Source organism: Orycteropus afer, unplaced genomic scaffold, assembly GCF_000298275.1.
Source record: "Orycteropus afer afer isolate SDZICR_OR568_19922 unplaced genomic scaffold, OryAfe1.0 scaffold00282, whole genome shotgun sequence".
Taxonomy (NCBI): Eukaryota; Metazoa; Chordata; class Mammalia; order Tubulidentata; family Orycteropodidae; genus Orycteropus; species Orycteropus afer.
The window spans coordinates 1,174,332-1,188,170 of record NW_006921869.1 but is presented as its reverse complement, the minus strand read 5'-3'; the positions used below and the strand labels follow the sequence as shown (position 1 = coordinate 1,188,170).

Below are 13,839 nucleotides of genomic sequence, written 5' to 3'. Positions count from 1 at the left end.
ACAGCCACCCATTCTCCCTTGATGGACACTCAGAGTCCTCACATAATTCTACTTAAAAAGGGAAAATATTGGTTATAGTTCACTGATTTTAAGGTTTGCATTTTTCACATTATCCTCTCTGAAATTATATGTCTTATGATCAGTGGCATTTAACATTAATTCTTTCTTGTAAGATGGTGTAGTTTACAATCAATGGTATCAAGTTTGATGAAATACAGTAAATTGTATTAGACATTGAATTAAGAAAGATATATTCTCCTCATTCTTTCCTTTCTGCCCTTTGATGTTACATGTTGATAGTTTCATGTTGCATCTAGGAACTTCAGCATCATCTTCCTCCAGATAGAGCCAATGAAACATCTTTTTATTTTTGCAGGTTTTCATTAATAGATCACAAGCAGATCTTCTATTCTCAGATCTTTAGCTACAAAAGGTGTGGTGGAACTTCTCTCCATTCCCTATCCCTCCCATTCCTCCAGCCACCAGAGTTCTACCAGTAGATATTCAGTTTCTGTGACTCTCACTGGAACATTTTCTGGAATCGTACAGACGTCACCTAACTCTTCCCAAAATCACCCCCTGTCACTGCTCTGTCTACTAGTGTCTCTGGGAAGAAAAGGAAGAGGAAGCATCCCTGAGTCTATTTTTAACCAATTATGTCCTTGCCCTTCCTGGAGAGGAGCCACAGACTCAATGACCTATAAGGGCCATTTCAGTACTTCCATTTTGCCTGAGTTCGGGCCTTCACCTTAGGTAGGACCTTTTCCTCTCATTCACCTCAGAGTGCTCTGATTCTTTATAGCTGAAGGTCCCTTTTGTCCGAGATGGACTGTATTACCTAGTAGGATGCATTTTGTAACAACATGAGTGACGTCAAGAGTAACCGAGAACTATATCAGCAGTATTCAGCCATAGCCCCCAAACTGCTGGCCCGTGTCTCCAAACTCCTTATGATCTGCCGGAACTCAGGCATCCATGTACCCAAGGGCATCAGGAACATCTTCGAGTTCACTTGGGAGGAGCTCATCACTGACCCCATGGTGCCTACCGCATCAGACATCTTAGGCCTGGAGATCAGTTTGGGGCCACCACCTGTGCTTATGGAATTGGCCCCTGTGCAGGTCCCCACCCAGAAGAAGCCACCACCACCACCAGTACCACCACCACCACAGCTACTGCCAACATCGACTGGTCCAACCAAGTTCACCACCACCTCGCCTACCCAGACACGCACAGTGACCACTGGTCAGGAGACCCTGCACAAGTTTCAGCGGCAGTCCATCCACTTGCTGACAGAACTCCTCACTCTGAAAATGAAGGCCATGGTGGAGTCTGCATCAGGTAAGTCTCACTCACCAGACTCTGGAAGGTTGTGGTCCAGATGTGTATATGTGTGTCCACTATATCCACCCCAGACAGGTATATTAGGATAAACTGGAAATAGATGGCAGCCATGGATCTGCTTTAGGAATTCATTCTTTCCCAATACCACTCCTAAGCATCATCCTCTCACCTGTCTCTGTTTCCCATTTTCCCTTCCATTCCTCCAACTTTGGAGAGCCAAGATTGGAAGGTCAGCAGTTGCCTTAGTTTCCGGGGGCTGCTGTAACTAAATACTACAAGGCGGGTGACTTTAAATAACAGAAATTTATTGTCTCACAGTTCTGAAGACTAGAAGTTGGGATGCAGGACATTGACAAGACCATGCACTCTCTGTCAACTCTGCCTCTTTTACCTTCTGGTAGCCCCATGCATTTCTTGGCTTTCCTTGGTTTGTAGATGCAACTTTATGTAGCATCTTCTGCATGAACTCTGTCTCCTTTTTATAAAGGAAAAAACTACTCAGAAGAGATTAGGACCTCCCTTACTCTGGTATGACCTCATTAACTTAAGTGATAACATCTTCAAAAAAAAGACCCTATATCCAAACAGAGTCATGTTCACAGATACAGGGGTTAGGAATTCAACATATCTGTTTGAGGGGCACAAGTCAATCCATAACACAAGGAAGAACAGAATGAGGTCAGAGATACTGAAGGGGAAAGTTGGGGGGTAATTATTCAGACAGAGGAGGAGAGAGACAGCACCCAGGAGGCAAAATGTGGAGCTGTGAATCAAGAGGTAGCAAAACAAAAGCTCAGCCAATCCAGAACCAAGATAGTAATGAGCACTAGGGTCCAAGGTCAGGGTGTCATCTCAGGATCAAGTCAGGGACCTAGAGCAGCATCAGTAACTAAGCGTTCTCAGTCTGCATTCTTTTAGATACCTAAAGGCCTATGGGTAGGAATGCAGAAAAGTAAGGGAAGCAGAAACCAAAGGACTTCTGACAGATCTTGAGTTTGAGAAACTTTCATTAGGAACCCCCTAGAACTTGCTTGCTATAGGAATAGATCATCCCTCTACCCCGTATCCTGGACCCTTTACAGAGGTCCTTTTCTACAAGAACCAGGCCCATTCAAGGGCAAAAATATGTTACTTTTGATGATTGCTTTAGTAGGTGCCAACCCCCTGGACATCACAAGGCGCTTCGTGGAGGCCAGCCACCTTCTCCATCTCAATGCAAAGGAGATGGCTTTTGACTACTTGATCGGCACAATCGGGAGAAGTGGTTGTAGTAGTGGACAGCTGGGGAAAGGTGGGTACCTGATTGTCAACCATTAGATAAAAAATTCAAACAGTACCAATAAGAATGCAGTGAAAGATGAACACCCTGTATGAACATTTAAAATTCATTTCCAAGAGTTGAAGTGGATGTGGAGCAATAGAGACTCTCAAACACTGCTGGGAAGTATATGCATTGGTACAGTTACTATGGAGCAAAATTTGGTGGTATCTGTTAGATGGAAGATGTTTATACTCACCCAGCAGTTTCTGTCCTCGGTCACTTCCTAGAGTTGTGTTTCTCAAACTATCTGTGGTGAAGGACTATTTTTAAAAATCCCAATCTGGTATGGACTTATCCATTTTAAAGTACAATATCATGTTGTGTTGTTGTTATGTGCCATCGAGTCAGCCCCGATTCACAGCAATTCCTCCTTGGGTTTCCGAGGCAGTATCACTATGGAAGTAGATTGCCCTGTCTTCCTTCCGAGGAGTGGCTGGTGGGTTTGAACCACCAGCCTTCTGGTTAGCAGTCAAGTGCCTTAGGCACTACGCTACCAGAGCTCCTCAATAATACCATAGCAGTGTCAAATTGCTACTAATGTTCCTAAATGCTTACTTTCAGTTTTAGTGCTTAGATTGTCATGGGCTATTGTGGACTGAGACCAGACCCCGGAGCACAGAGTAGCATCACCCTAGAGCAACTCACACATGTGCACAATAAGTGGCATGAGTGTTGTTCTGGTTACCTAGTACTGCTCTGACAAGAAAATATACCACAAATGGGATGGCCTTAACAAACAGGAGTTTATTCCTACAATTTGGAGGCTTTAAGTCCAAGTTCAAAGTGCTAGGCTCTAGGGGTTGGGTGAAAGCCCCTCAACCTCGGGGTACACTCTGCCTCCTGCTCCTGGCCCACTGGAGCTTGAGGCATTTCTTCACTCAAACAGCTGTTGGCTGCTGAGGCTGGAAGCCCCAAGGTTGACAAGTAAAAAGGCACAGTCCTGATGTTATTAGACCACACAGCAGGCCATTAGCTTAAGTCCATTTTAAGTCCCAAGATCGGCAGAGCATGGCAGGCTGCTGAGCAACAACACAGCTACATGCAGGGTCCAAGTGTGCCATAGGCTGGAGACCATTCCCAAGGCTTCTCCTTATATACAGGAAACAGACCACATTCCCTAAGGCAGCTACTCAACTGCTCCCGGTAGATTCCACCATGGAGCTGATTACCAGTCTCATCATGGGGAATACTACATCCAGCTGCCCAACCACTCAACCAGGCCTAGCCAAGTTGACATACAAACATAACCATCACAAGTGTTTATTGCAGAATTACTTGAGAGGGCAAAAAAATTGGAAACTATTTAAATGTCCATCAGTAGGAGAATGTCCAACAACAGAATAAGTAAATTATAGTCTATTTAGACAATGGAACATCTGAGCAGTGAAAATGAATGAAGCACTACAGCACACATGTCAATACAGATAAATCTCAAAATTACAGTGTTAAGCAATAAAAGCAAGCTGTAGAACATTTGGTATGACATCATTTAAATCAGACTTAAAACATTTAATATATTGTGTGTATATTATACAAAGTACAAGTATTAAGGCATGAGGGAGAATGTCATGGAAAATTTAAGGAGTGTTCTCTGGGAAGAGGGGAAGGGAGTGGGATGTGGAAGCAGTACACAGTGGTTCAGTTGAATATGTAATGTTTTATATCTTAAGCTTGATGGTTACACAAATATTCATTTTGATTGCCTAGAAATACCCACTATTGAAGGTTTTATAGAGAACAATAAAAAAATTGTATCTCATAGCCATTCACTCTCACCTATAAAACCATTACCTATTTGACATTTAGGTATATGAAAAAGGGCATGGTGTCCTCATTGTCTGACTTCTGATTTCACAAAAGGGAGAGAAAATCACCATCAACAGCCCAAAGCTTCTTCCTAGGAGGTGGAGGTCAGACATGCTGCTGTTCTTCGAGCTTTTTACCTGTTATGACACCAATTATCCCTCCCATGGCACTCATTACTTTTTCTGCTGGCAGAAAATTTGTGGCAGTGACCACACAGAATTCACAAATACTCAGGAGTATGGGCTTTATTAGGGAAGTATCAGGGTACAATTCAAGATCAGAAACAACTCATGATACAGTTTTTTAATCAGGACAACTTCTTAACTATGGTGCAGGCACGTTTCTCTCTGGCCTTGACCTCTGCCCTGCTTGGGCCAGTGTTTCCAAGCTCTTTTAGCTTTGCAGATAGGTGCCAGTACAGGCACCTGACTCTACCAGCACTCCACCCACAGGCACTCAGCTTTCTTGCTCTGTGGACCAGGAAGCCTGCTACTCTGTCTCATACTGATCTCTTGGCTCTGGTGCCTCTATTGCTTCTCACTGTCTCTCTACCATCTCTCATTGTCTCAGCAAAGTGTTAACAGCTTTCTGTCTCTTGGGTCAGGGAGATTTAGCATAGAAATCTCAGGTCCAGGAGACAGAGAGAGAGAGCTGTAACACTTTGCTGAGATGCAGAGAGATGACAGAGAGACAGCAGAGGGACGACCAGAAGCAGCAGAGCCAAGAGACTGGCAGGAGACAGAGCAGTGGGCTTCCTGGCTCACATAGCAAGAAAGCTGAATGCCTTCAGGCAGAGTGGATGGAGTGCTGGCGGAGTGAGGTGCCTCTCTGAGCACCTATCAGCAGAGCTAAAAGACTTGCCTGGGCAGGACAGAGGCCAAGGCCAGAGAGAAGCATGCTAGTGGCACAGCTGAGAACAACTTTATCCTGAGTTGTTTCTGATCCTGACTTGTAAATCCACTACTTCCTTAGTAAACCCCATAATCACGAGTATTGTCTGTGAGTTCAGTGTGGCCATTGCAATGAATTATTGAACCCAGCAGAGAAGTAGAGAATGCTGTGCAGGGACGGTTGAGGTTAGAATTCACTAAAGGGTTAGAGGGTGGTGGCATGTCTGACTTCCACCTCATAGGAACCAGCTTTGGGCTGCTGATGTTCATCTTGAGTCTCTCTTCCCCTTGTGAAGTTAGAGGGGGTCAGATGCTGCCCCCATGCCCTTTTACAGCATGTCTAGCCATGTCAGTTGAGTCAATATCTTTCTCAGACTCTCGCTGATGGTTAGGAGTTAAACATCTAATACAATATACACATACAGAGAAAATAAATTGCATAGTGAATTTCCCCAAAATTACAAATCTTGGGGAAAATATAGGATTTCATGAAGTCAATGAAAGTGATGTTGGAGAGCTGCTTGATTCACATGCAAAGCCATTGATAAGTGATATAGCAGAGCAAAGCTAGTTGAGTACTTAAAAAGGAAAAGTCATCTAGGTTAATGACTCCATGAAGATAGAAGAATGTTTTGTGTATCAAAGGGTTAAAACTAAACATTGATAAAGTCCTTGAATATTTTTGCAAAAGACAAGTATAAAGGAACTTAACATTTTATTGTGCTATCATAAACCATTCAGAAAAAAATCACACCCCCTCAAAAAAAAATCAGCATTTTTATTTCTTATGAGAATTAGCATATACTTACAATATAAACAAAGTTTCTTTAAATTGAAGATAAAATAAGCTTCTTGTTGTTGTTGTGTGCCATCGAGTCTGACCCGACTCATAGTAATCCCTCTTTGGGTTTCCAAGGCAGTATCACTACGGAAGTAGATTGCCCCATCTTCCTTCCAAGCTTATTTTTTTAAATTTTTAGTTTATTTTTCTAAGCTAAAATTCCAATAAAACCTTTCACCAACTATTTACCTGGAAATTGAGGTCTCTTCTCTAGGACAATTTACTCTAAGCAAAATTTATGCTTCTTGTTGTTGTTGTTGTTGTTGTTATGTGCCGTCGAGTTGGCCCCGACTCATAGCGACCCCTCCTTGGATTTCCGGGGAAGTATCACTACGGAAGTAGGATTGCCCAACCTTCCTTCTGAGGAGTGGCTGGTGGGTTTGAACTGCCAGCCTTCTGGTTTATTCAAATGGTTATCAGTGTACATGGAATCCTGAATCTTGCTTTCTACTTTAAGGCATAGAGATCTACCTCATTTTGGGGTGGCAGCTGATTGATAGCCTATTGTATGAATATGAAAGTAGGACAAGAGATGTAATAGTAGGCTTGGTCCAGCCACCTGACCCTTGGATTTGTACCTCGTCTTTTCCTACCTAAATATTGTTCTGTTACCTTCAAGAGGAAAATGGTTGCACTTCGCCTGAGCTCTTGTTGAGCCCCTTGCATGTAATGCAGACAGCTAAGGTGCTCAACTGCTCACTGAAAAGTTGGAAGTTCAAGTCCACCCAGAGATGCCACAGAAGAAAGGCTTGCTAGTAGATGCTACCAAAAAGCAGCCATTGAAAACCCTATGGAGTACAGGTCTACTCTGACACACGTGGGATTGCTATGAGTACAAATTTATCTGATGGCAATGGATATTTTTTTTAAATAATATTTTATTGTGTTTCTGGTGAAAGTTTACACACCAAATAAGATCACTTGATAATTTCTATATAAGTTGTTCAGTGACGTTAGTTACATTTTTCACAATGTCAATATTCTTTTTGTTTGTGTTCTGGTTGTTCCATTGCCATTGTTCCAGTTTCCCTGTCCCCTTATCTTCTCATCTTTGCTTTAGGGTAATTGTTGACCTATTGGTCTCATATAGTTTTTTTTTTTTTCCCCAGTGGAGCACTGTACTCCTTTATTTTATGTGCCAATCTATCATTTAGCTAAAAGGTGCCCTCAGAGGTTAGTTACAGTTAAAGGTTTAAAGAGTGTCTGAGGCAATAGTCTCAGGGACTCCTCTGGTCTCAACTGATTCAGTAATTCTGGACTTTTTAGGAATCTGTGTTCAGTTCCATATTTTCTTCCTGTTCAATTAGTGTGCATCCAATTTGACCCTGATCAGAATAGTTGGTAGTGGTAGACAGGTACCGTCTAGTTCTTCTGGTCTCAGAGTGGATGAGGCTGTGGCTCACGTACGCTATTAGCCCTGTGCACTAGTTTCTTCTCTGAGACTTTGGTTTCTTTTTTCTCTCCTGTTCCCTATGAGCAGAGACCAATAGTTGTATCTTAGATGGCTGCTTGCAAGCTTTTAAGACCCAGATGCTACTCACCTCCCTCGGATGTAGAACATGAACTTTTTGCACTATATTCTGCTAGTTGACTGAGTTATCCCATTAGACTAAGGCCCTAAACTTCCACACCCAGAAAACGAATCTTGCAAGGTGCTTGATTATGTCTGAGAAATGTCTGTAACAGTGTCCTCTATGAATATATATCCATGTGCACACATATCTGTATACAGACAACTTCTCTCTGTACACACAAATGTATACACCTGTACCCACCCATACACATATATGTCTATATACCTACATATGTTACCATACAGTAATTTTTTGGTTATTTCTTATATTGTTGCCAAATTATATGTGTCATATTCTTTAGCATAAAGAATATATGCATACTTTTCTCTTGTGTGCTTCTTAGTGGCATTGTTTACTTTAGCCGAGCTGTTTCACTGTACCCACATTTGCTGCTACTTTCCCCATCACTAAAAATAACAGGTTTGAACCACAGCCTTTTGGTTAGCAGTCAAATGAGTTAGGCACTACGCCACCAGAGCTCTTGAAAAATAACAAGTATCTACAATCTAGAGAGTGATTCCTCCTCTCCCCACCCATACCTGAACATTGGTCTTTGTGTATATATTTTTGTTTTCTTATAAAAGTGGGACCATGAAGTATTTTCCCTTATGTGATTGACTTATTCCACTTAGCATTATGTCCTCCAGATCCATCAATGTTATAATATGTTTTGTGGACTCATCATTGTTATTTATGGTTGTGTAATATTCCATTTTAAGAATGTACTACATTTTGCTTTTTCATTGAAAGACACTTAGGCTGTATATTTTTTTGCTATTGTGAATAATGCCACAAACAACATAGGTATGTATATGTCTGTCCATGTTTCTTTTATTTGATCTCTAGGATATATACCTAGGAGTAGAATTGCTGGATGATAAGGTATTTCTATGTTTTGGTTACCTAGTGCCACTCTGACACAAATAGGATGCTTGAACAAACAGGCGTTTATTCTCTTACAGTTTGGAGGCTTTAAGTCCAAGTTCAAAGTGCCGGCTCTAGGAACTAGGTGAAAGCCCCTCAACCTTGGGCTTCAGCTCTGCCTCCTGCTCCCGGACCACTGAAGCTAGAGACTTTTCTTCACTCAGACAGCTGCTGGCTGCTGAGGCTGACAAGCCCGAGGCTGACAAGTAAAAAGACACTGTCCCGACGTTACCAAACCACACGGCAGGCCATTAATTCAAGTCCATTGAAAGTCCCAAGTTCAGCAGAGCAAGGCAGCCTGCTGAACAACGACATGGCTATATGCAGGGCTCAAGTGTGCCATAAGCTAGATACCATTCCCAAAGCTGCTTCTTACATATAGGAAGCAGACTTCATTCCTAAAGCAGCTAATCAGCTGCTTATAGTAGATCCAACCATGGAGTTGATTGCCAGTCTCATCATGGGGAACAACTACCACCAGCTGCCCAGCCACTCAACCAGGCCCAGCCAAGTTGACACACAACCTTAACTACCACATTCTATTTCTAGTTTTTTGAGGAAATGCCATACCATTTCCCATAGTGATTGTACCATTTTACAGTCCTGTCCCACCTTCAATGAATAAGTGTTCCAATCTCTCCATATCTTGTCAAGGTTTGTGGTTATCTGGGTTTGTTTGTTTGTTTGTTCATTTGTTTTAAATCAGTGCCATTTTACAGGGTGAGATGATATCCCATTATAGTTTTTGATTTGCGTCTCTATAAGGCTAATAATTGTTGTTGTTGTTGTTGTTGTTGTTGTATGCCGTCAAGTCGGCCCCGACTCAAAGCTACCCCTCTTTGGGTTTCCAAGGCAGTATCACTACGGAAGTAGGATTGCCCAACCTTCCTTCCGAGGAGTGGTTGGTGGGTTTGAACCGCCAGCCTTCTGGTTAGCAGTCAAGTGCCTTAGGCACTATGTTACCAGAGCTCCTAAGGCTAATAATTATAGAGATGCAAATCAAAAGTACAATGGGATAGCATCTCACCCTGGTTAAAATGACACTGATTAATTGGGAGCTCTGGTGGCATAATGCCTAAGGCATTTGACTGCTAACTAGAAGGCTGGCAGTTCAAACCCACCAGCCACTCCTTGGAAGAAAGGTTGAATAATCCTTGGAAACCCAAGGAGGGGTCACTATGAGTCAGATCTGACTTGATGGTAGTGAGTTTAAGTAAGGCTAATAATTATCATGAGCATCTTTTCATGTGTTTGTTGGCTGCTTGAATGTCCTCTTTGGTGAAGTGTCTGTTCATGTCCTTTGCCCATTTTTTAATTGGGTTGTTTGTCTTTTTGTTGTTGAATTATTGAAGTTTTCTATATATTTTAAAGATTAGAACTTTATTTAATATGTCATTCCTGAAATTTTTTCCCAGTCTGTAAGTTGTCTTTTTATCCTTTTGAAAACATCTTTTGACGAACAGAGGTATTTAATTTTATGAGGTCCCAATTGTCTAATTTTTCTTCAGCTATCTGTACATTTGTGGTTATGCTTGCTAGTCTACTTTGTGAAAAACAGTTTTCTTCCTGGAACTTTGTAGTTTTAGTCTAACATTCAGGTCTCTGATCCAATTTTGAGTTAGTTTTTGTACATGGTGTGAGGTATGAGTCCTGTTACATTTTTCTACAACTGGATATCCAGTTACCAGCATCATTTATTAAAGAGACTTTCTACATCAGGTAGACAGACTCCTTGGAGAGATCAATTATTGGAGGACAGAAGGGCAGTGTTTGCACAGGGAGACAGCTTGAGGGGCGGGAGTGCATGGAAGGGAAGGGCACAGGGAAGAGGTAACTACAGGGAGGAAGTGGGAAGAGAGCTGTTACATTGTGGGGAATTACAGTCAGTGTCATGAGACAAAATGTGTATGAACTGCTGTATGGAAAATGAATTTGCTCTGTAAACTTTCACCCAAATAACAATGAGAGAGAGAGAAAGGAGAGAGAGAGAGACGGTGCGAGAGAGACTGTTTCTTCCCCTATTGAATGAACTTTGACTCTTTGACAAAAATGCATTGTCCATAGATGGATGGATTTATTTCTGAATTCTCAATTCTATTCCACTGGTCTATGTGTCTGTCATTGATCAATGCCTAGGCTGTTTTGATTGCAGTAGCTATATAGTGTATTTTGATATCAGGAAATGTGAGGCCTCCTACTTTGTTCTTTGTATCATTTTGGCAATTTGGGCCCTTTTTCCTTTTCATATAAAGTTGGTCATTGGTTTTCCATTTCAGTAAAGAATGTTGTTGGGATTTGTATCAGGATTGCGCTATACCTGTAGATCATTTTAGGTAGTATTGACATTTTTGCTGGATTAAGCCTTCCAGTCCATGAGCACATAATGTCCTTCCATTCATGTAAGTCTCTTTCAGTCTCTTGAGTAGTGTTTTATAATTTTCATTGTATAAGCCTTTTATTTCCCTGGTTTGGTTAATTCCTAGGTATTTTACTGTTTTAGGGACTGTTGTAAATGGTATTATTTTCTTGATTTCCTTATGAGAATACTCCTATTTGGTGTAAAGGAACCCAACTGATTTTTGTGTGTTGGTGTTTTACCCTGCAATGTTGTTGAATTCTTCTGTTATACGCAGAACTTTTCTTATGTAGTCTTTAGGGTTTTCTATGTACAGATCATGTTGTCTGCAAATGGAGATGGCTTCCTTTCCAATTTGAATATCTTGTATTTCTCTTTTTTGCCTTATTGCTCTGGCTAGGACTTCAAGTACAATATTGAGTAATAAGAGTGGTGATAATGGCCATCCTTGTCTCATTCTTGTTCTCAAGGGAAGGGATCTCAATCTTTCTCCATTGAGAATAATGTTTTTGCATATATACCCTTAATTACATTGAGAAATTTCCCTTCTACTCCTGTTTTGCTGAAGGGTATTTTTTAAAATCAGAAAAGGGTATTTGTAAGAATGATGTAAAAGCTGAGATATTTGATCTCCTCTAACCTTACAAAAGTAGAAGAGGATCAAGATAAACAGCCCAAGGCTGATTCCTATGAGGCAGAGGTCAGACATGCCTCCGACTTCAACCTTTAAACCAATTCTGGCACCAACCATCCCTCCCATGGCACACTCTACTTCTCTGCTTGTTGTTGTTATTGTTGTTAGGTGCCATCGAGTTGGTTCCAACTCATAGTGACCCTATGTACAACATAATGAAACACTGCCTCATCCTGTGCCAGCCTCACAATCCTTGCTATACCTGAGCCCATCGTTGCAGCCACTGAGTCAATCCATCTTGTTGAGGGCCTTCCCCTTTTTTGTTGACTTTTCTGCTGGGTTTGATAATTCATTGCAATTGTCACCCAGAACTCACAGACCAGACTCACAGTTAAGGGGTTTATTAGGGAAGTAACAGGTTATAATTCAAGTTCAGAAATACTCAGGATACAGTTCTTTGATCAGGAAAGCCTCTTCTCAGTTGTGCCTGCAAGCAGATCTTTCTCTCGCCCTGGGCCCCTTGGTCTGACCTCTGCCCTGCTCAGGCAAGTGTCACAAAGCTTTTTTAGCTCTTCTGATACCAAGAGACACCCACTCCACTACTAATCCTTGGCCCAAAGGTCTCAACTCTAGCTCCATGGACTGGCACACCTAACTCCTCTAAGTGTCTGGAGGCAACCTACTCTGCCAGCAAACCTCCTGCCTGGAGATGCTCAGCTTTCTCACCCATAAGCCAGGAAGCTCACTGCATGGTCTCCTGGTTCAGGCTATCTTGTGTCACCATCTCTCACTGACATCCATGTTATAGCTCCCTTTCTCTATCTTCTCTGTTTAGGAGGTTCTCAGTGCAGGGATTCTGGATCTAAAGGATACACTCCACTCCTTGTTCTTTCTTGGTTGTCATGAGATCCTGCTTGCTGCCTCTGGGCTGGCTTATTTTAAACCTAGTGGGATGGCAGGACTGACTAATCCCTTTGTTAGGATGCTATGCACCTTATTTGCATTCCTAGCAAGCTGTGCAGTACCCTTGAGGGGCATACACACCTTATTTGCATAGTTCCACCCAACCATTTGGTGGAGGTTTCAAAGACTATGGCTAAAACCAAAAAACCCACAGCCATCTCATCAGTTCCAACTAATAATGACTCTATAGGACAGAGTAAAATGGCCCCATAGTATTCCCAAGACTGTAAATCTTTATGGAAGCAGACTGCTTCATCTTTCTCCCATGGAATGAAAAGTGATTTCACTTTTGATGTCTGTATTTGCCTATAGAGTAATATCCTCTTTTGTACTTGCTGCTCCCTGCACCCTTCCCTGTTTTCAGTTCACTTTTGAGGGGTATGAGTGAAGAGTGTTCTAGAAGGGAAACTTAAAGATTTCTCTAAATTACTCTGAACCTGCTAGTGTGTTCAAAAGTCTATTTCTTCCAGAACCTGATTGTTTTGTAAAAATAGAGCACTTTAGAATATCTGGTCCACTATACTGCTGGAATAAGAAGTCTATGTTATATTATACTTAAAAAAAAAGAAAGAAAGAAAAGCTAGAAAAGAAAAATTCCTCTTTATTCCTCTCCAGATTCATTCAATAACATCTCTGCCATGGGAGTGAACTCACCATATCAGCTCATTTACCAGTCCTCTACAGGCTGTCTGAGCTTTTCCCTCTCAACTCTAAAGGAAGGCAAGAAGAAAACAGGTAAAAATGGTTCCCAGCAAGACCATCTTTGGTGTGGTCTTGGGGAGGGACAGGAGATTTCCTTATAGCCTGTGGAGATTGAGGGGATGGTTTGAGTTGGCTTCTGACTGGAAGGATGTACTGGAGGCCCAGCAGCTATTGACACAGATCTTTTCACATAAGATTGATAAATCTCAACCCTGTCACTTCACCTGTAGTCTCATCCTCTGACCGTCTCCATGTCCTCCACCCCTGATGATGTACTTTCCTCATCTGGGACAACCCCACCAAACCCACATTTTCCACCTCCTACAGTATCTCAAACTCAGCCCCACTGCTCAGAGAGATTTATGTTACCTATAGCATAGTGGCTAAGACACTTGCCTGCTAACCAGATGGTTGGCGGTTCAAACCCACCAGCCACTCCTCGGAAGGAAGGTTGGGCAATCCTACTTCCGTAGTGATACTGCCT

General features: G+C 42.0%; 1 protein-coding gene across 1 annotated transcript in view; it reads left to right on the top strand.

Annotated features, from left to right (window-relative positions):
• The first annotated feature begins 863 nt into the window (after positions 1 to 863).
• CUNH3orf20 (chromosome unknown C3orf20 homolog) overlaps positions 864 to 13,839 on the top strand; it is a 184,924-nt gene continuing 171,948 nt past the window's right edge. The window contains exons 1-3 of the mRNA XM_007950598.2: positions 864 to 1,341; positions 2,495 to 2,635; positions 13,269 to 13,388. Of these exons, the coding sequence (XP_007948789.2) occupies positions 864 to 1,341; positions 2,495 to 2,635; positions 13,269 to 13,388 (739 nt within the window). The remainder of the gene's footprint in view (positions 1,342 to 2,494; positions 2,636 to 13,268; positions 13,389 to 13,839) is intronic.